Genomic DNA, 21,904 nt, shown 5'->3' on the forward strand with positions numbered 1-21,904 from the left:
TGAACGCAGCAGTCTGCTCATCTCATGCCACTTCCCTCTCTATTTCTGTTGCCAGCTAAAGCTCCAGGCCCGGCTGAGGGTGCGGCTGCCCACCATCCCCATCACCAAACCACACACCATGAAGCCAACCCCCCGCCCAACACCGGTCAGGCCTACGGTCTCTCCCATCGTGTCAGGCGCCAGGCGGAGGCGGGTGCGGTGCCGAAAATGCAAGGCTTGCATGCAGGGCGAGTGTGGCATGTGCCACTATTGCAGGGACATGAAGAAGTTTGGTGGGCCTGGCCGCATGAAGCAGTCCTGCGTCCTCCGGCAATGCTTAGCGGTGAGTCTGAGGCTTGATTCTTTTCTCAGAAGTCTGCTGCAGCCTGGCAGCAACTCTCTGGCTGATCAGGGTCAGAGAGAGGAGGGCAATGACCAAGTTGGATTCCTGGGGGATAGTTGGCCCCTTCCCCTTGATTCAGGCAGTGGGGGAGAGAAGGAGGAAAGGAAGAAGGCTGCACCACCTCGCCCTGGTTTCACCCCTGCTTTCCTTTGTAGCCCAGGCTGCCTCACTCGGTCACGTGTGCACTTTGTGGGGAGGTAGATCAGAACGAGGACTCACAGGACTTTGAGAAGAAGCTCATGGAGTGCTGTATCTGCAACGAGATTGTTCACCCTGGCTGCCTGCAGGTGAGCGGTGCGGGCGCTGGGGAAGACTGGGCTTGGCTGTGGGGAAGGACTGCTGCTGACTGCCCTCTTCTCTTTGCAGATGGACGGGGAAGGGCTGCTCAACGATGAGCTCCCCAACTGCTGGGAGTGCCCCAAATGCTACCAGGGTGACGACGCAGAGAAGGGCCAGGTAGGAGGCGAGCTCTGCTGTGGCAGGGCAGGACACATGTCCTCCATCCCACTGCATCCTGCTGAGGGATAGGCAGCATTCAACCAGGCTGGGCTGCGTGGGTGAGCTGGAGGGGTGGGCAGGCACCAGTGCGCAAGCCGGGGGGCCAGTTGGGCAGTGACTAGTGAGAACGGGGGTCATTGGGGTGCAGCACAGCAGCACTCGGGGCCCTGGCAGCATCCTGCCGGCAGAGGCTGCTGCAGTCTGGTCCTGGGACCCTGCAGGGGGGTGAGCTGACAGCCCCCTGCTCTCTGTCCCCGGCTCCCAGAGGGCCCGTCAGCAGGCCAAGGCCAGGCTCCCGCAGAAGCGGCAGGGGCGGCTGGGTTCCTCCGCCAGGCAGCAAGCGGACTGCATGCGGCGGCATCTGGCCCGCTGGCAGCTGCCAGCGCTGCCCAGGACACGGGCCTACGGCTGCCACATCACCTCTAGGACCGTGCCCGCTGCTGTGGATGGAAGTGTGGCAGCTAAGGCAAGCCAGGCTGGGAGCAGCCGCCCTGGGGCACCTTCACCTTCTCCTGGGTGATGCGCATGCTTGGGGTGTACATCTGCCTGGTTCCTGGGTCCCCCAGCACATCAAGCAGATGTGATGAGCACCCCTTGGCCCCACGGTGTCTTGTGCTGAGCTGTGATCCTGAGAGTTTCCACTGCAAGAGGCAGGGGACTGTTAAGCATGGAGTGGAAGCCACCCCCAACCTCAGGGGACACCCCTTTTGTGAAGGGGGAAGGAAAACATGGGTTGCTGGTGTGGGTGGATTCTGGTCCCGGTGGTACTGGGTACTGCTGGTGCAGGCCCTGCCAGCACTGTGCATGTTCCCCTGAGGAATACGAGAGGGGGGATGCATTCCCCAGGCCCACAGTGGCTCCATCCCCGCTAACCTGCCACCTCGCTTCCCCGCAGAAGCGGAAGGTGGAGGAGAGCGACGACGACACGGCGCAAGCCAAGGTGCTGCGGCCCCTGCGGAGTTGTGAGGAGCCCCTGACCCCCCCACCCAACTCACCCACCCCCATGCTGCAGCTGATCCACGACCCAGCGTCGCCGCGAGGCGTGGTGACGCGCTCGTCCCCGGGGGCCGGCCCCAGCGACCACCACAGCGCCAGCAGAGACGAGCGCTTCAAGCGACGGCAGCTGCTGCGGCTCCAGGCCACCGAGCGAACCATGGTGCGGGAGAAGGAGAACAACCCCAGCGGCAAGAAGGAGCTGTCAGAGGTGGAGAAGGCCAAGCTCCACGGCTCCTACCTCACCGTGACGCTCCAACGCCCCACCAAAGATGTCCACGGCACTTCTATCGTCCCCAAGCTGCAAGCCATCACAGCCTCCTCCACCAACCTGCAGCACTCTCCCCGTGTGGTCATGCGCCACGCGCCTGCCAGAATGCCCCTGCGGGGCGGGGGGGAGGAGGAGGCAGCTGCCGAGGAGGATGAGGAGGAAGAGGAGGAGGAGGACGAGAACACGGAGGAGGGTGGGGCGGCCCGGCTCAACGGCCGAGGGGGCCGGGCGCAGGAGGGCGATGAGAGCTGGATGCAGCGCGAGGTGTGGATGTCCGTCTTCCGCTACCTCACTCGCAGGGAGCTCTGCGAGTGCATGCGGGTGTGCAAGACCTGGTACAAGTGGTGAGTGTGGGGACACGTGGCGGGGGGCAGCACAGCCAGGCCTGCCCACGTCCTGAGCCCTAGGCTGGGCATGGCCATGCCAAGCCTTTGTGCCTGAGGGGGCAGGTGGAGGGAAGGGAGGGGAAGGGATCTTGCCTCGGTGCCCTCCCTTCACTCCTCGGAGCTGGAATTTGCCAGGCAACATTGCCCTTGGAGCGAGCGGCCAGCGCTGCCATATGTGCCCTGGTCTTTATTGTCCCCTTCTACTGCCTTCCTCCTGTCCCTTCTGTTGGGAGGCGGTGGCAGTCTGTGCTGTCACCTGAGCACTGGTGTCCCCTCCTGTGTCCTTGTGAGGTGCCGATGCCCTTTCCTCACCTGCTGCCCAACGTGGTCCTTGCGCTTCCCTGTCTCCCATCCTGCCTCGGCCTCCCAGCAGGCAGGGGAAGGCAGGCTGAGGCGTGGATGGGTTTGCTGGCTGGAAAAGCCTCGGGGGGCAGCAGGCCTGAAGACAATGCTGGCACTGGGACAGCTGTGGATGGAGGGCTTGGGAACAGACCGGGGACTGGAAACTGGGAGGTTTCTAGCTGCCAAGCAGCGGGAATGGCACGATGAGGAAGGACCGGCCCACTTTGATCAGCGGCCGGTGGGAATGGTGTGGTGCGGTGGCTGGAGGAGAGCATCGCCTCACCTGCCACTCCTGTGGCATCTTCAGGGGCATAGCTGAGCTGCCACCAGGTCCCGGGTCTCCCCAGGCTCCCGTGGGAGGTGAGGAGTTTGTGCCACCTCCAGGCTCTGTCGCAGCTCCCAGCGAAGCAGTGAGCGTTGCTGAGGCTGTGGGGTGGGACCAGGCTGTGTTTTGCCTGCTGGGAGCAAGGATGCTTAAGATCTTTGCCCTGGCAGGAGGAGCACCCAGGAGGGGGCAAGTAGGCTGACAGCTGCGACTCAGAGTCTTGTTACGTGGCAGCAAAACCCCACTGGGGCTGTTCTGGGTATCCCTGGGTGGTCAGATGCCCTCAAAAACATGTTCAGGGAAACCGAGGGAAACCAGGCAAAGCAGCCTTGAGCTGTGGCTGGGACCACGCTGGGGCTAGGCTCCTCCCGGAAGCCAGGCAACCCACTGGCCGTCTTTTGTCCCACGGGGCTCTTGGGGCTCAACTTTCAGCCTTGTCCTCATCCCCAGGTGCTGTGACAAGAGATTGTGGACAAAGATAGATTTGAGCAGGTGCAAGTCCATCACCCCCCAGGCGCTGAGCGGCATCATCAAAAGACAGCCGGTCAGCCTCGACCTCAGCTGGACCAATATCTCCAAAAAACAGCTTACGTGGCTCGTCAACAGGCTGCCAGGTGAGCGTGGGCTGGGGAGGGGTCCCTACCTCAGCCACCAGCCTGCTACGCGGCTTCCTGACGGCTGGACCACGGTGAGAGACAGGCTTTGCACCCTGGTACCTGCCAGCGGGAAAACTCCTAGGTGCCTGGATCCCCTCACCCAGCAGGCAGCTGATAGCGATGTGGTTTCCTGCTGCTGTCTGTTAACCTCTCCTTCAGAGAGCCTGGCTCCCTGTCCCACCCCAGGCAGGAAGGGGAGCTGTTTCCTCATGTCTGGAGAAAGAGGGTTGAGATCTGGGATGCCTCGGAGCTGACCAAACCCATCTGACTCGTTACCTCTCTCCCTTTCTCCCGGCAGGCCTGAAAGACCTCATCTTAGCGGGCTGTTCCTGGTCTGCGGTCTGTGCTCTCAGTACCTCCAGCTGCCCCCTTCTCAGGACCCTCGATCTTCGGTGGGCAGTAGGAATCAAGGACCCTCAGATCCGGGACTTACTCACGCCTCCGACAGACAAACCCAGTAAGCTGCGGGGCAACGCTGGGGCGGCGGGGAGTTGGAGGAGGGTGATGTGCTAGCTGCTGAGCAAGTAGGCGATGCCAGATCCGGAATACCCCAACCCGGCAGGGCAGACAGTCCATGCTCAGGTTTTCCCCTCTCCCTTTGCAGGTCAGGACAATCGCAGCAAACTCCGCAACATGATCGATTTCCGGCTCGCCGGCCTGGACATCACCGACGCCACGCTGCGGCTGATCATCCGCCATATGCCCCTACTCTCCCGCCTCGACCTCAGCCACTGCAACCACCTTACGGACCAGTCAGCCAACCTCCTCACGGCCGTGGGCTCTTCCACACGCAACTCCCTCACCGAGCTCAACATGGCAGGTGGGTACGCTGCTCTCGGTAGCCTGGCTGGACTCGCCGCTGTAAAGCGGCTTCCTCCTCCCCACCTGCCCTCCCGGCCTGAGATGGGCGCTCGGCTCTGGCTTTGCGGAGGCGTTTGCGGCTCACTCTTCCTCTCCCCTTTCCCGCAGGCTGCAATAAGCTGACGGACCAGGCCTTGCTGTACCTGCGCCGCATCTCCAACGTCACTCTAATCGACCTGCGAGGTTGCAAACAGATCACCCGCAAAGCCTGTGAGCACTTCATCTCGGACCTGTCCATCAACAGCCTCTACTGCCTGTCCGATGAGAAGCTGATCCAAAAAATCAGCTAGAGACCCTCCCCGGGGCAGACTGAGGAGAAGGAAAAGAGCCCATCCCACCCCTCTCGGAGAGCCGCTCCTCCACATCCCCACCTTGCCCTCCGTGTCCTGCCGCTGCCTCCCACCTGACTTGGCAGGCAGGGCCGTTGCTGGCCTCGCTCCACCGTCCTTCCTCCTCCTCCTCCCCCGGGACTTCTGCTGATGAAGATGTCCCGCCAGGTTGGCCAGTACCAGAGGAGGAACGGGCAAATGGCAGGGAGCCTCAGCCCAGAGGCTGGCCGCTCCCGAGGCGGAGGTTGTAACAGATATCTCTGTGCAGAGAAACGGGGCACCCTCTTCCCCCAGCTTTTCCCCTCCTCCCCATCGTCTCCTTGCCTTGAAACACTTGTCACTTCCCCGTTAGCACAAAGCTTGAGGGTCAAGGTCTCTCCAAGGAAGTGGGAGCAGAGCTGGAACAAAATGTACCCCTCTGTGCCACCACCAGCTCGTCGCTTGCCCTACGCTCTCAGCCCCCTCAAGGTTTCCCTCGTCTGGCTGCAGGGGCTGTGACCGAGCCCCCTCCTCCTCCCACCGCTCCCCCGCATCCGGGCGGCTCTTTCTGTGTCGAGGGCAGGAGCCCCGCAGCCAGGGTGTCGCGGGTTCTCCGGCCGCTGGCCAGGAGCAGGGGCTTTGTAACCCGCTCTCCCCCTGCCCGGGGAGGCGAGGCTGGGGGGACGGTGCGATTCCGCTCTGGGGGCAGCGCCGGCCTTCCCGGAGCACCGTCTGTCCCAAGGCAGCCCCACGCAGAGGCGACGGCCGGGGCCGGGCGCCGGCTGGGAGCAGGGGAGAAACCACAGGTACATCAGAGCTCAGGGAGGACTCGGAAAGCATCAGCCAGGGGTGAGTGAGCGCGCGGGGGGACAGGAGCTGCCGCCTCCTCCTCCTCCCCAGCTCCCTGCGCGTGGCCCAGCATCGTGAAGCACTCTGGGGCCGCCGCGGCCGGAGGGGCGAAGGCTGCTCTGTCTGCCCAGGGCGCTGTGGCCTGGGACCGAACTGGCACGAATGCCCCGCTGCGTTGTCCTCTCCTTCCCCCCCACCCCCTTTTAGCTGCCGTTTTTCCTTTGCAATGAATGGTCGGTCCAAAGAACCTCTCTCTAGGGCAGCAGAGAGCTTTTTGCACTTTAAAAAAAAAAAAAAACCCTAAAAAAAAAAAAAACACTGAAAAAAAAAAACAAAACAAACAACAAAAAAATGAAAAAAAAAAAAGGTCAAAAAAAGAAAAACACAAAAAAAAAAAAAAAAAAGGAAAAAAGGTTGGAATCTTCTTTTGGGTCACTATTTTATTTCCCTCCCTGTCCTGCCTGTGACCGGACGCTCCCCATCTCTCCCCCGGTGTCAGGCCACGGCTCTCCCCGGCCCGGCCCCCCCTGGCAGATAGCACAAAGCGGCCCACCCGGTGCCAGCGAGCCCCAGCCCCGGCGCGGCCGGCCGAGGGGTTGGGGGCTCCCGCCGAGGGCAGCCCGCGCCGCCCCGCTGCTTCAGAAGCAATAAGGGAGACGAGACGGCCGCCGACCCTTCTTCCGCGGGGGCCGGTGGCGCGTCCTCCGCCGGAGGGGGATGCGAGGGGGCGGTTGTCGCGGTGCCTCGGGACAAGGGCCGCTTTTGCCACGCGGTGAATCCGGAGGGCTTTGAGCAGAAACGAACCCCGGGCGAGAGGAAGAACGGAGAGCCGGGCCCCTGGCCGCAGCGGGGCGGTGGAGGCCGCCTGCCTTAGTCTCTCTTGTCGGTGGCTCCCGTGAAAGACGTCGGAAGAATCGAAGCTTTTCTTTTTTTCCTTTGGATTGATTTTGAGTTTTGCAACGAGAAAGAAAAAACTGAAAAAAAAAAAAAAAAGAAAAAACGGAAAAAAAATGGAAAAAAAAAAAAAAAAAAGAGGAAGCTGGGGCAGAGCTTGGCGGGGGGCAGGTGGGTGCGGGGCTCCCTCCGCCGTGCCGGGGGCGGCTGCCGACCCTCCCTCGGGGCGAGCGGCCGAGCTTGGCGGGGAGGGGGACGCAGCGAGCCCACCCCGGTACCCCCCAACCCTGGCTGCGGAGGACTCCGGCGTGCGACCTTCGTCACCCCCGCCGGGCACCCCGGCCCTCCGTCCGCGGGCAGGGGGTGAAAAATCCACAAGGAGGAGAGGGAAAAAAAAAAAAAAAAAGGAGAGAATTATATATATAAAAATCACTTAGTGATTTAAAAGCAACCCAGACTGCTCCCTAAAGACAACTCCTGCAAGAAAAGTCACTATTGTTTAAGGGTTTGGTTGTGTTTTTTTGTTTCAATTCCCCCTTCCCTCCCCCCCCCCCACCTCGGAGAAATATTGTAAATATATATTTTTTTGTTGGCGATTTAGAGTCCATCTCTGATGTTTGTGCTTTAAAATTAAATGTAAGCATTAAGGGTAAAAGCAAACCAAGTCTTACGCTCTCTCAGTCGGTATGGTTTGGGTTGGGGGTTTCTTGTCTGGGGGCAGAGGGGGGGGGAGCTAGTTGGCAAATTTTTTTTTTGTTTGGTTTTGGCTTTTTTTGGTTTTTGGTTTTTTTTTTTTTTTTTTTGGTTTGGTTTTCCTTTTTCTAAGCATTCTCCGATACTGGTTTTTTAGAGAGGATCTTTTGCTCATAACATATTACCACAGGGATGGGAGAGATGTTGTGGGGGGAGGGAAGATACCAGCCTCTGAAGGGAAATATTTTGTTTCTTGGGGGTGGATTTTTTGGAATAAAAAAAAAAATTGAAAAGAAAAACCAAAACCCTGCGTCTGGGCTCTGCCCGTTGTTTGTCTGCCAGGGAAGCGGAGGGGACGAGGCCGGGGCTGGGGGGTTGTACCCTGGCACCCCCTCCCCCCGGGGACCTCCTGTGCCCCCCCCCACCCCTCCCCGGCACTGGGGCTTCCTCCGCCGCCCACGCCACTGGAGAGGAAGCCTGGGGCACGGTCACGTGCGTCGCTCGCGGCCTGAGCCCGGGGTGGCGGTGCCAGCTGTCCCTGCGTCCCTGTCATCTTCTGAAGGGCGGTGGCAGCCGTCCCCCTGTCCCCATCACCTCCTGGGGGTGGTGGCTGCCGTCCCCCTGTCCCCATCACCTCCTGGGGGTGGTGGCTGCCGTCCCCGTGTCCCCATCACCTCCTGGGGGTGGTGGCAGCCATCCCCGTGTCCCATCACCTCCCGCCCCAGGGGTGAGCCACGATCACAGGCCACCCGAGGCTGCACGGGGCTGTTGCCCATCCTCTGCCTCCCTTGGGAAAACCGCTCCCTCCCAGCGGATTCCTGGGCTGCCGGAGGCGAGGGCTTTGCTGCTGTCCCGCTCGCGCCCCGACGGAGGGCAGCCCCTCCACGGCAGCCGCGGTTCAGCGCAATTTCCCCCTCCCCAGCAGACCCACCTCTGCAACCTGCCTGGCGAGGAGCGGGCAGGGAGCGCGGGCAGGAAGCGCAGGCAGCTCCCCACGGCCGGACCTGCCGGTGCCTTGCGCAGCGCCCAGGCCGGCTCCATGACTGGCTTCAGCTTGGGACTGGTTTTATCTCCCCAAGCTGGGTGAGCCAAAGGCATTTCCCACCTCCCCCGGTTGCACCGAGGCCGGGGTCAGACCGACAGGGATGTGCCAGGCCGGCTTTCTGCAGGGATTTATTTCTCTCCCTCCTCGGCAAGGCCAGGTTTAAAGGCTGGGTTTAAAGGCCAGGTTTGAAGGCTGGTTTTGAAGGCCGGGTTTAAAGGCCAGGAGGCCGCCGGGAGCGGAGCTGGGGCCCGGGCAGACTCTCAGCCGCCCCGAAGGGCTACACTGGTCCCGCAGCTCTCCCAGAGCTGGCCGTGGGCTGCAGGGCCACCGAGGTGACATTCACCGTCCCCCAGCCCCCTCTGCAGGGACCCGTCACGGTCCGGGCCCCCCGCGGCAGTTGGGGTTGTACCAACAGCAGCAGAACAAGCGCCGGTCGTGGCCATTTGCATGGCGAGGCGCAGAGCTCGCTTTTCCGTGGGTGAACATCCTCTTCCACGGGTGGCTGAAGGCACAGCCGCCCTCCCCGCGCCTCGGCACGGCTGCGGCCACCTCGGCCCCCGTCTGCCGGAGCGTCACCGCGTGACGGTGGTGCGCCATGCACGGAGGCACAGGGGACCGAGGGGATCGCAGCACCCCCAACCCCGTCCCTCCCCGTGTCCCGGGCACGTGGGGAGGACGGTGTCCCTGGTGTCAGCTGCCCACGGGTGGCACAAACCCCCCGGGGACACCCGGCGTGTGGGGTGTCCCAACTCATGCTGCGCTGTGTGACACGCTCACGACTGTGGCGTCAGGCCCTGGCACACGGCATCACACACGGGCGTGTGCGCGCAGCTGCAGCCGCTGTCACACGGGTGTGCACGCACACAGACACGCGTGGTGCTGCACTGTCATGCGCCAGCATATACGGTCACACCCGGTGTCTCACGCGCACAGTGTGACATGTGGAGTGCCACACGTGGTGTCACGCACACGGTCACACCTGCTTGGTCACACACACAGTGTCACACCCGATGTCATGGGCACACACACAGTGTCACAGCCATGGTGTCACACCCGATGTCATGCACACACACAGTATCACACCCACGGTGTCACACCCACGGTGTCTCTCACACACGCACAGGGTGTCACTCTCACACACCCGGTGTCACACCCACGGTGTCTCTCACACACGCACAGGGTGTCACTCTCACACACCCGGTGTCACACCCACGGTGTCTCTCACACACGCACAGGGTGTCACTCTCACACACCCGGTGTCACACCCACGGTGTCTCTCACACACGCACAGGGTGTCACTCTCACACACCCGGTGTCACACCCACACACGCCCGGTGCCACCCAGTGTCACACCCCTGGTGTTACACACCCACAGCGTCTCTCACACACGCGCGCGCGCGCGCGCTGTCACACGCGCCCGCCGCTGTCACGGCCACGCCCGCGTGGGCGGGGCGGCGGGAAGGGCGTCCCCGGGCCCCGCCCCGGCCCCGGCCCCGCCCCGGCCCCGCCCCGGGGCGGCAGCGCCGCCCGCCACCGGCGCCGGCCCAGGCGCAGGGACCCGCGCTGCCCCCGGCCGCTCCCCGCCATGGCCCCCCGCCGCTGAGGCCGCGCCGCCGCCTGCGCCTCCCCGCGCCGCGCCGGGCCGGCTCCCTCCGGCCTCCATTCCGGGTCCGCCCCGGTTCCGGTTCCGGGTCCCGGTTCCGGTTCCGGGTCCGTCCGGGTCCGGTCCGGCGGCGGCGGTGGTCGGCGGTCGGTGGGGCCGGCGGGGCCGGCGGCGCGGCGCAAGATGGCGGACCTGGAGGCGGTGCTGGCGGACGTGAGCTACCTGATGGCCATGGAGAAGAGCCGCGCCGCGCCCGCCGCCCGCGCCAGCAAGAGGATCCTCCTGCCCGAGCCCAGGTGAGGCCCCGCCGTCCGGCCGTCCGCCCGCCCGTCCGTCCGTCCGCCCGTCCGCCCCGCGCAGCGCCCCGGGCCCCCGCACGCGCCCCGCCTCGGGTGGGCACCCCGGCGCGCGCACGCGCCTCTCCCGTGCGCGCACACGCGTGTACACAGGCGTGGGCAGGCACCCGGCCTCCGCGCACCTGCCCGGGCGCGCACACGCGTGTCCCGCCGCGCCTGTGCACACGCACGGACGGACGGACGGACGGACGCACGCACGCCCTCCCCGGTACACGGTCACACCCAGGCGTGCGTGTCCCCCGCGTACACCCGCGTGTGTGCACACGCGTGTGCGCTCGCACGCGTGCACCGGGGCGCAGGTGGCACCCCTGGCCTCCCCGCGCGCGCACGCACGCACAGACGGGCGCGGGGTCGGGGTGCGCAGCCGCCCCCGCGCCTGTGTCGCTCGCAAGCGCACACCCCCCTCCTGCCCACGCAACCCGCTTCACAACTTCCCTTTGCACACCCGGCCTGCGCCGGCCACCCCCCTCCGCCCGCACAGCCGGACCGGCGCAGCGCACCGCAGCACGGCGTGCTGCGTGCAGGGCGCAGGCGGCGGACAGCACCGCGCACGGGCATCCTGCACAGCCGGACACAGCAGCCTGACACAACACCCGTAGCACAGCCCGGACACAGCAGCCTGACACAACACCCGTCGCACAGCCCGGACACAGCAGCCTGACACAACACCCGTAGCGCAGCCCGGCCACAGCAGCCTGACACAACACCCGTAGCGCAGCCCGGCCGCAGCAGCCTGACACAACACCCGTCGCACAGCCCGGACACAGCAGCCTGACACAACACCCGTAGCGCAGCCCGGCCACAGCAGCCTGACACAACACCCGTAGCACAGCCCGGACACAGCAGCCTGACACAACACCCATAGCGCAGCCCGGCTGCAGCAGCCTGACACAACACCCGTAGCGCAGCCCGGCCACAGCAGCCTGACACAACACCCGTCGCACAGCCCGGACACAGCAGCCTGACACAACACCCGTCGCACAGCCCGGCCGCAGCAGCCTGACACAACACCCGTAGCGCAGCCCGGACACAGCAGCCTGACACAACACCCGTAGCGCAGCCCGGCCACAGCAGCCTGACACAACACCCGTCGCACAGCCCGGCCACAGCAGCCTGACACAACACCCGTCGCACAGCCCGGACACAGCAGCCTGACGCAACACCCGTCGCACAGCCCGGCCACAGCAGCCTGACGCAACACCCGTCGCACAGCCCGGCCACAGCAGCCTGACACAACACCCGTAGCGCAGCCCGGCCGCAGCAGCCTGACACAACACCCGTAGCGCAGCCCGGCCACAGCAGCCTGACACAACACCTGTAGCGCAGCCCGGACACAGCAGCCTGACGCAACACCCGTCGCACAGCCCGGCCACAGCAGCCTGACACAACACCCGTCGCACAGCCCGGCCACAGCAGCCTGACACAACACCCGTCGCACAGCCCGGCCACAGCAGCCTGACACAACACCCGTCGCACAGCCCGGCCACAGCAGCCTGACACAACACCCATAGCGCAGCCCGGACACAGCAGCCTGACACAACACCCATAGCGCAGCCCGGCTGCAGCAGCCTGACACAACACCCGTAGCGCAGCCCGGACACAGCAGCCTGACACAACACCCGTAGCGCAGCCCGGCCGCAGCAGCCTGACACAACACCCGTCGCACAGCCCGGACACAGCAGCCTGACACAACACCCGTAGCACAGCCCGGCCGCAGCAGCCTGACACAACACCCGTAGCGCAGCCCGGACACAGCAGCCTGACACAACACCCGTCGCGCAGCCCGGACACAGCAGCCTGACACAACACCCGTAGCGCAGCCCGGCCGCAGCAGCCTGACACAACACCCGTCGCACAGCCCGGCCGCAGTAGCCTGACACAACACCCGTAGCACAGCCCGGCCGCAGCAGCCTGACACAACACCTGTCGCACAGCCCGGCTGCAGCAGCCTGACACAACACCCTTCGCGCAGCCTGGACACAGCAGCCTGACACAACACCCGTCGCACAGCCCGGCCGCAGCAGCCTGACACAACACCCGTAGCGCAGCCCGGCCGCAGCAGCTGACACAACACCCGTAGCACAGCCCGGCCGCAGCAGCCTGACACAACACCCGTAGCGCAGCCCGGCCGCAGCAGCTGACACAACACCCGTCGCGCAGCCCGGCCGCAGCAGCCTGACACAACACCCGTAGCGCAGCCCAGCGCACACCCCACGCTCCCACACACGCTGTCCCACTCCTCCGCAGGGGCCTGAGGGGACCCAGGCTTGCAGCCCCCAATTCTACCACCCTCCAGCGTCTCCACATCTAGACACAGGGAGCACCCTTTTTTGGCGGTACCCCCCTCCCCAACCTCCCTTGGACCCCGGCGCGTGGGGTACCCTGTGCCTGACCCTTACCGGGGCCCAGCAACGTGTCGCACTTGTGGGGGGACACACAAGGTGGGAGGACACAAACGCCGGCAGGGCCCGGGGTGGCACAGGGACGCGGTGGGGGCGGGCACGGGGGGCGCTGGGGGTGTCAGGAGCAGAGTGCTGCGGGGGGTGGTGGGGCAGGCGGGGTGCTGAGCCCCTCCGCTCTCTCCCCCAGTATCCGCAGCGTCATGCAGAAGTACCTGGAGGACCGGGGAGAGGTGACGTTCGACAAGATCTTTGCGCAGAAGATCGGTGAGCTGGGGACACGGGGGACACGGGGGGTGGCACGCGGATGAGCACCCACAGGCGCAGGGACCCTCATTGCGTGCCTGGGCAAGCGCGGGTGGGCTGGAGGGGACGGACTGGTGGCAGCTGTGACAGTGGTAGTGGCTGTGGCCGTGCCCTTCTGCCCTGGCACGGCCCGGGGGAAGCGAGGGGGCTGGGGGCTGCGTGACACAACCCTCTGCGCCACGTCCCCCACCCCATGTCCCCCTGCCCTGTCACTTCCCCCCCGCGGTAACCGTCCGGGGCAGGAAGCGCCTCTCACTTCCTCCCGCCAGCTCTGGCGGTTTCCGGGCACGTCCGCCCCACGGCAGCCTACTCCACGGTGCCCGCCTGTGCCCCTGCCCCACTGCTCCCCCACTGTACCCCAATCTCCTTGCTCCCCCACTGCAGCCCTGCCCCACAGAGCCCTGTAGCTCCGCACTGCTCCTCCCTGCGCCGGCCAGTGTCCTTCCCTCACTGCGTCACCCTGCCAAACCCTGAGCGGTCCCCAGCTCGGCACTTCCCCTTCCCCGAGCCTGGCGTGGGGGTGGCTGCGGGGACAGGCAGGCCCAGGGGACATCCCTGCGCCCCTTGGCCTGGGCTATGGGGCACGCGGTGCTGCTCTGGGGCAGGCCCCTCTCACGCCACAGCTCTGTCCCTGCCAGGGTACCTGCTCTTCCGGGACTTCGCCTTTAACCAGGCAGAGGAGGCCAAACCCCTGATGGAGTTTTATGAGGAGGTGAGGTGGGGGGACCCATCTGGACAGACCCCCATGGTTGTTAGGAGGGTGGGATTTGGTACCTACAGGGCCCACAGACGTGGGACCAAGAGCATGCAGAGTTCCCAAGGGAGACTGCCCAGGAGGGCAGGAGGTGATGCTCTGGGCACCCAGGGACGTGATAACCATCAGGGGCCCGTGGGACGTGGTCTCCAGAGGGGCTGGAGCTGTGGTTCCCGGTGTTCCGGGGGCTGCCCGGTGCGGGGTGAGGGCTGTGCCCCGTGGTGGGTTATGTGCCCCTGTGCCACAGAACCTGTGCCCTTCCCAGATCAAGAAGTACGAGAAGCTGGACTCGGAGGAGGAGCGAACTGCCCGGAGCCGCCACATCTTCGACCATTACATCATGAAGGAGCTGCTAGCCTGCTCCCACGTGAGTGCCGTGCCGTGCAGGCGCCGTGCTGGCACTGCAGTGGGGTGAGGTACCAGGGTGGGGTCCCCAGAGTGGGTGGGAGGGGTGTGCCCAGGGGGGCTGGTACCCAGCGTCTTCAGAGGGAGCTCCAAAACCACTTTTGACTCTGTTCTGGGAGCCGCAGATCCAGCCTTACGGATGGGGGTTCCTCTGTGAGTTCCCCCACTAGTGCAGCCCTGCCTGGGGGGGCTGCCTTGCCCCTCTGCCCCCGTCCCTTCAGCCCAGGGTGACACAGTCCCTTCTCGCATCGCAGCCCTTCTCCAAGAGTGCAACGGAGCATGTCCAGAGCCGCCTGAGCAAGAAGCAGGTGCCCCCAGACCTCTTCCAGGTGGGCATCACCCGGGACAGAGAGGGGGTCCCAGCCACCTCTGGTACTCGGAGGGTTAATCCTTAAGCGGGGGGGTTCTGGTGAGAGGGTGCTGGGGGCTGGTGGTGACAGGGGCCCCTAGAGGTGGGGGTGGTGTCCCCCAGAAGGTATGGGGACCCCAGCAGAGGGTGAGGGAGGTCCCCAGCAGGTCAGGGGGATTGCTGGCAGTCCCTATGGGTGGTGATCAGGAGACTAGGGGCTGGAGGTAACGGGGAAGCTCCACAGAGGGTGGGGGTTCGGACCCTGGATGTATAGGTGACCTGGGGTGACAGCAGGGGCTCCAGAGGCGGTGACATTGGGGTCCCCAGAGACTCAGGTCACACTGAGTGGCAGAAGCATCCCCAGGGCCTGGCAGTGGCAGGGTGGCAGTAAGGATATGCGAAACCCCAGGCATGGAGGAAACCTCAAGTAACGATGGGACCTGAGGGGTACGGGTGACCCGGGTGGCACTGGGGAGCCAGCGCTGAGCCCTGTCTCCCCCCCAGCCCTACATCGAGGAGATCTGCCAGAACCTGCGTGGGGGCATCTTCCAGAAATTCATCGAGAGGTGAGATGGGGGAAAGTCCCTCGCAGATCGGGGTGTCCCATCCCACTGGGGACCACTCCCAACCCAGAGAGGGGCCAGGGGTCCCTTCTTAGATAGGAGCTCCAGGAGGTGTCTGTCCCCAGACCAGGGGACTCTTCTCACCCCTAGGTTTGGCCCAGGGTCCCTCTGTTCCCAGATGGGGTCCCAGGGCTGCTGCCTATCTCCCAACAAGTCCAAGGGGTCCTTCTGCCCTGAGATGGGTCTTTGGGGGGGGGGTGTTTCTCCAGGGGCTCCACTCTTGCCCTCTCTGTGCTTCATTACAGTGACAAGTTCACGCGATTCTGCCAGTGGAAGAACGTGGAGCTGAACATCCATGTGAGCAGGGACCCCTGTGCCTTAGGGGCACCCCGGACACCTCTGGGCACTTCCAGGGAGGGGGATGTGGGCACAGTGACAAGGGGCTGCTGCCCCGGGGCTCACTGCCCTCGGACGAGCACCCCACGGGGGCACCCTCACACACACCCCAGGCCTTCGCTCACTCACAGATGGCTCTCCCACACCTGCCCATGCTCACGGGGACGTGTGGAGCAGCCCCTGTGTTCCTCACCTGGGGAAACCGAGGCAGGGCGTGGGACCTCCCCACCACCACGGACACACGCAGCTCTTGGTGCAGGGCAGGTGCTGCGGGATCCAGGTGTGTCCAGGCTGACCCTGGCCTCCTTCTCACCCCCTCCAGCTCACCATGAACGACTTCAGCGTTCACCGAATCATCGGCCGTGGCGGTTTCGGGGAGGTCTACGGCTGCCGGAAAGCAGATACGGGCAAAATGTAATGGGGGATGCTCCATAGTCAGGGGGCCGGAGGGATCCATCTGCGATGGGGAGGGGCAACACTGGGGCTTTGGTGGTGGTCCCAAGGGCATCTGCAGCAGTGTTGCCGTGACGACAGATGTTAGGGGGTTGCGGAAGTATCGCCATGGCTACGGGTCTCTGGGGGATACAGGGACGTCACGGCCGTGGGTGGTAGCTGGATGCGGTGATGTGGCCGTGGGTGCTGGCAGTGGAGGGACGCGATGGCGTGGCTGCGGTTGGCGGGGCCGTGGGCAGGGCCATGGCGCCGTGGGCAGAGGCGGGCTGTGACGCCGAGGCCATGGGCAGCAGCGGGACCCTGCAGGGACTCTTCTCCCCCCCCCCCCCAGGTACGCCATGAAGTGTTTGGACAAGAAACGCATCAAGATGAAGCAGGGCGAGACCCTGGCCCTCAACGAGCGCATCATGCTGTCCCTCGTCAGCACCGGGGTGAGGGGACGCAGGCACCGGGCAGGGCTGGCACCCTGGTTGCAGGCTGCGGCACAGGCGAGGGGAGGAGGACAGTGAGGGAGGGTGTTCCCGGGGCACCGTCGGCACTGCGTGACCCCATCTCTCCTGCCAGGACTGCCCGTTCATCGTGTGCATGTCGTACGCCTTCCACACTCCCGACAAGCTCAGCTTCATCCTCGACCTCATGAACGGTGAGAGCCCCCTGGCCCCAAGGGACCCCGTGGCTGGTCCCTGACCCCGGGGCCATGATTGGCCTGAGCCACGGGCTCGAAGCCCCCTGCCCACCCCATCGCTGGGTTGCAGAGGGCAAAGCCAGTGTGATGACTGGTCCCTGTCACCACAGGGGGAGACCTGCATTATCACCTGTCCCAGCACGGCGTCTTCTCGGAGGCGGAGATGCGGTTCTACGCGGCTGAGATCATCCTGGGCCTGGAGCACATGCACAACCGCTTCGTGGTGTACCGCGACCTCAAGGTGACCAACCCCACAGGCACCCCACAGACACCCTGGGCACCCACACCCCCATGGGCACCCTCGCACCCTGCAGGTGTCCAGAGGCCCCGTTGGCATCCCCGGACTCTGTAGAAACCCTTGCCAGGACCCTGTGGGCACCCACAGATATCACAGGCACCCACAGACCCTGTGGGTGCTCCCCAGACTCAGAGGGCACCCCTAGGTCCCATGGAGACCCCCAACCCTGCAGGAACCCCCCAGACTCCATGGGCACCCACTGGGACCCCGCGGGCATCCTGAGACCTCAGTGAGGGGCACTCGCAGACTCCACCAATGCTTCCCAGTCCCACAGACACCCCCAAATCCCACAGAGCACCCCAGCCTGACCCATGCGGGCACCCCTAGCCTCGTTGTCCACCCCGCATGCCCACGGGCAGTGCTTGGGCTCAAGGCTGGCACGGTGTCTCGGCAGCCGGCAAACATCCTCCTGGACGAGTTTGGGCACGTCCGCATCTCGGACCTTGGCCTGGCCTGCGACTTCTCCAAGAAGAAGCCCCACGCCAGCGTGTGAGTGTGCCCGTGCCCCCTCCTGCCCTGCCCGCCTGCCTGGCACGGCCCCTGACCCTGCTCTGCATCCCCGCAGGGGCACCCATGGGTACATGGCTCCGGAGGTGCTGCAGAAAGGAGTGGCGTACGACAGCAGCGCCGACTGGTTCTCGCTGGGCTGCATGCTCTTCAAGCTGCTCCGGGGGTGAGCGTGCGGATGTGGGTGGGCACAGGCGGACACGGGTGGGCACCGCTGAGTTCCCCTTTCCCCTCGCGGCCGCAGGCACAGCCCCTTCCGGCAGCACAAGACGAAGGACAAGCATGAGATCGACCGTATGACCCTCACCATGGTGAGTTGGGGGACCCCAGCCTTTGCCCTGTGTGCCAGGGAGGGCTGAGAAGGGTGTGGATGGGGCGTGAACACCCCGGTGCTGCTGTGCCCCCCTTGCCGTGTGCTGGCAGAGGCCTGGGGAGCACACAGGGTGGCAGGGGGGGTCAGGGACAGCTGGTATTTGAAGGTGAACGATGCCCGAAGCATGTGTTCACACCCATGTCTATGTGCGTGTGCAGAATGACACGCGTGCAAGTGGGTGTCTGCACATGGGCGTGTTTGTGTTCATGCACACGTGGAGGGGGGTACGTTGCACACAGGTGCGTTCGCAGTGCCTGCGTGCTGACCCTGCCTGCGTCTGTCTGGCGTTCACACGCGTGAGCTGCCGCGCACTAGTGTGCCCGGTGTGCGTGCGCACACATCCGTTTGTCTGTGCTTGCACGGGACTGGGAGCGCGCACACGTGTTGGTGCGTGCGCTCCGGTGCGCTTGCGGGTCTGTGCGTGTTTGCGCACACACGTGCAGATCCCAGCCCCGTGCACACGCGTGCCTTGGGGCTTGCGTGCTCACGGCGTCGGCGGCTGTGCCCTCTCCCGCAGGCCGTTGAGCTGCCGGACTCCTTCTCCCCCGAGCTGCGCTCCCTGCTCGAGGGGCTGCTGCAGCGAGACGTCAACCGGCGGCTGGGCTGCATGGGGCGCGGGTGAGTCGCGGCGGGCGCCGGGGAGCAGGAGGCAGGCAGGGAAGAAGGGTCTGCTGGTGCAGCACCCCCAGCCCCGGCACTGCAGCTGGAAGCCTGCCATGCTCACCCCCTACTCGCTCCCCAGGGCTCAGGAGGTGAAGGAAGAGCCCTTCTTCAAGGGCCTGGACTGGCAGATGGTTTTCCTGCAGAAGGTGAGGGACGCAACGCCTGGACGCGGGAAGGGGTACGGGGGCACGGGCAGCCACCTCTCTAAAACCCCTTCCCTGCCTGCAGTACCCGCCGCCCCTGATCCCCCCCCGCGGCGAGGTGAACGCTGCCGACGCCTTCGACATCGGTTCCTTCGATGAGGAAGACACAAAGGGCATCAAGGTACCGGGGCAGAGGGGCTGAGCGTGGCGGGGCTGGGGTGGCAGGCAGCCCCTAACGCAGCGATGCCCACCTGCCTCCCCTGCCCACCAGCTGCTGGAGAGCGACCAGGAGCTCTACCGCAACTTCCCACTCACCATCTCGGAGCGGTGGCAGCAGGAGGTGACGGAGACGGTCTTCGAAGCCGTCAATGCCGACACCGACAAGCTGGAGGCTCGCAAGAAGGCTAAGAACAAGCAACTGGGCCACGAGGAGGGTGAGTGGGGCTGGTTGCACGCCCCGACAGCCCCCCAGCTCTGCCTGGCCCCCTGGCCGTGCCCTGGGCTGACTCTGCCTCTCCCCGGCGTGGCGGGCACAGACTACGCCATGGGCAAGGACTGCATCATGCACGGGTACATGGCCAAGCTGGGAAACCCCTTCCTGACGCAGTGGCAGCGCCGCTACTTCTACCTCTTCCCCAACCGCCTGGAGTGGCGCGGGGAGGGCGAGTCGCCGGTAAGGCGGGCGCAGGGGGGGCCGCGGGGCGAGCGGGGTGCTCAGCGGGCACACCTCGACACTGGCAGGCGTCGGGGTGCGTGAGGGGGCACGTGGGGTGAAGGGATGTGTGCAAGCAGGCACGGCACTGCGAGGGATATGGGGGCACCCTGGCGGGGTTTGGGGGGACTTTGGTGGGGACACGGGGGTCCGGGGGCGAGGGCCTGGCTGAGCCTGTCCCCCCAGCAGTCCCTGCTCACCATGGAAGAGATCGACTCGGTGGAGGAGACGCAGGTGAAGGAGCGCAAGTGCATCCTGCTCCGCATCCGCGGCGGCAAGCAGTTCGTGCTGCAGTGCGATGTGAGTGTGCCCCGGGTCACCCGCTGGGGCTGGCTGCCATCCCCTGCTGTCACTGGCCACCCCTGCCAGGCATTAGCCACCTGCTGCCCCTCACTGGCCATCTCCCCTGGGTGCCCGTTGCTCCCGCTGGGCACTACCCAAACTTTGCTGGGTGCTAGCCACCTCCTGCTAGCTGCTAGCCATCCCCTCTGCTGGGTGCTAGCCACCTCCAGGCCATCGCTAGCCATCACCTGCTGGCCACTAACCACCTGCCAGCTGCTGGCTACCTCTTGCTGGCCACTGGCCCTGCACATTTAGCCCTGCAAGCAGCATAGGGCAGGAATACAGAAAGCTTGTGGGAAGCACAGAACCCTGGCACCCTGGGGAGCCCCAGAACACCCTGTACCCTGCCCTGGGACCCTGGGGAGCCCCAGAGCACCCTCTACCCTTCCCTGGCACCCTGGGGAGCCCCAGAGCACCCTGTACCCTGCCCTGGGACCCTGGGGAGCCCCAGAGCACCCTCTACCCTTCCCTGGCACCCTGGGGAGCCCCAGAACACCCTCTACCCTTCCCTGGCACGCTGGGGAGCCCCAGAGCACCCTCTACCCTGCCTTGGGACCCCAGGGAGCAGCGGCCTGACCCCTGCCCTGCCCTGCCCTGCACAGAGCGACCCCGAGCTGGTGCAGTGGCGGAAGGAGCTGCGGGACGCCCAGCGCCAGGCCCAGCAGCTGCTGCAGCGGGTGCCGCGCATGCAGAACAAACCCCGCTCGCCTGTGGTGGAGCTCAGCAAAGTGCCGTTCATCCAGCGCTCCGCCAACGGGCTTTGACCCCGTGCCGATGCATCCGTGCTCCCTCCTCCCCCCCTTCCCACCCCGCCTCTAATTTATTGGGTTGGGTTCCCGCGTGCCCCCGCTCCTTTTTGTCGTCCCCGGGCCAGGCGTTGGAGGACGCCCGGTGCCGGTCTCAGCCGCCGGGCGCGGAGCGGGTACGGCTGCGGCGTTGCCGTCCCAGCCCAGCCTCCGGCACGGAGCTGGCGCTGAGCACGCGGCGCGGCTCGGCACCTCTCCCCAGCGTTTCCCCTCCGAGTCTTCTATGAACTCTCCGGCTAAGATGAAGGTAGCCCCCTGCGTCCCCTCTCCGTGCCCGCCCGCTTCGCCACCGCTGTGTGTGCCAAATGGGGCAGGTGGGTGCCCAGCTCCGGCCGGGCAGGGAACCGGCCGGCTCGTTTCACCCGTAGCCTTCGCCCACCTCCCTGCGAGCCGGCGTGCCCCGGTTTGGCTGTGCCCATCCCCGTCGCGTGGGTGCCAAGTCCTTGGTGTGCGTGTGTGTGTGTGCGTCCGTGCCCGCCCAGCGGGACCCCCTGTAAATACTGTGCCGTGGGTCCCCTGCACCCCTTGGCTGTGCCCCTGCCTCTCCCGCCACCCCCGCCACGGGCAAAGGGGGCACCCCCTGCCTCCCCCTGGAGCGGTGGTGGGGTGCAGGGTGGCTGAGGAGGAGGGAGCGGGTGGGATACCACCCCCCCCAAAAAACCAGCCTCATGTGACGCTGGCCCTGCTCCCCAGCAGGTGGGCGCAGGGGCAGGGTCTCCCCCAGGGCCCCCACCCCCTGCCCGTCCCGGTCCCTGGCAGCATCTGTAAATATTGGTCTCGGGTCGTTCTGCTCCAGGGGCCAGGGTGGGCAGGGGGTGGCACCGGGCAGGGCCGGGGCCAGCGGTGAATGAGGTTTTAATGAGCAGAGACATGAGAATGCCAAAAAAAGAAAATAAAAGAATTTTTATAATAAAAATCTGGAAAAATGTTGAGCTCCACCTCATTGTGGGGTGGCGGAGATGGGCCCGTACCCGTCTAGGATCCCCATGTCCCAGCTCCCTGTCACCTCTGGGGATGTGGGCACGGGGGCTCCTGCGTGTCCCCCCGTGGGTGGGAGTTGTCCACGTGGGATGGGGGTCCCAGGGCAGTGGTGGGTGCTGGGGGGTGGGAGCAAGGGGGTCAGGTCCCTATCACTGTGGTGGCATCCCCACGGGTGACCTTGGCTGTCCCCTCGCCACGGGGCTGCGCAGGCATCACCCCTCCTGCCCGCACCCTGCGCGGGCAGCGCATCTGGGGCGAGGCGCACCGAGCCCGTGTTTCAGCATTCCTGTGGCACGGCTGGGCCCGG

The 21,904-nt window shown here is 65.3% G+C and overlaps 2 protein-coding genes across 3 annotated transcripts in view; both read left to right on the forward strand.

Moving 5' to 3' along the window:
• KDM2A (lysine demethylase 2A) overlaps positions 1–6,154 on the forward strand; it is a 50,124-nt gene extending 43,970 nt beyond the window's left edge. Inside the window, exons 15-22 of the mRNA XM_075095050.1 lie at positions 56–322; positions 538–669; positions 749–838; positions 1,776–2,488; positions 3,648–3,811; positions 4,152–4,310; positions 4,458–4,673; positions 4,823–6,154. Coding sequence (XP_074951151.1) covers positions 56–322; positions 538–669; positions 749–838; positions 1,776–2,488; positions 3,648–3,811; positions 4,152–4,310; positions 4,458–4,673; positions 4,823–5,004 — 1,923 coding nt within the window. The 3' untranslated portion in view covers positions 5,005–6,154. The remainder of the gene's footprint in view (positions 1–55; positions 323–537; positions 670–748; positions 839–1,775; positions 2,489–3,647; positions 3,812–4,151; positions 4,311–4,457; positions 4,674–4,822) is intronic.
• A 3,852-nt stretch (positions 6,155–10,006) lies between these two features.
• Positions 10,007–21,545, forward strand: GRK2 (G protein-coupled receptor kinase 2). 2 transcript variants are annotated; one of them, XM_075095102.1, is made up of 21 exons: positions 10,007–10,402; positions 13,052–13,128; positions 13,806–13,879; positions 14,187–14,288; positions 14,581–14,655; positions 15,180–15,241; positions 15,544–15,595; positions 15,957–16,048; positions 16,419–16,518; positions 16,652–16,730; positions 16,883–17,013; positions 17,465–17,559; positions 17,636–17,743; positions 17,822–17,888; positions 18,468–18,568; positions 18,693–18,759; positions 18,842–18,937; positions 19,028–19,190; positions 19,293–19,429; positions 19,655–19,768; positions 20,413–21,545. In XM_075095102.1, the coding sequence occupies exons 1-21, from the start codon at positions 10,290–10,292 to the stop codon at positions 20,572–20,574; spliced, it is 2,067 nt and encodes a 688-aa protein (XP_074951203.1). In that variant the 5' UTR covers positions 10,007–10,289; the 3' UTR covers positions 20,575–21,545. The 2 variants fall into 2 exon arrangements, with proteins under 2 accessions (XP_074951203.1, XP_074951204.1); XM_075095103.1 differs by having other exon boundaries at positions 19,658–19,768.
• Positions 21,546–21,904: the final 359 nt, after the last annotated feature.

The sequence above is a fragment of the Phalacrocorax aristotelis genome, chromosome 5 (assembly GCF_949628215.1).
Source record: "Phalacrocorax aristotelis chromosome 5, bGulAri2.1, whole genome shotgun sequence".
Taxonomy (NCBI): Eukaryota; Metazoa; Chordata; class Aves; order Suliformes; family Phalacrocoracidae; genus Phalacrocorax; species Phalacrocorax aristotelis.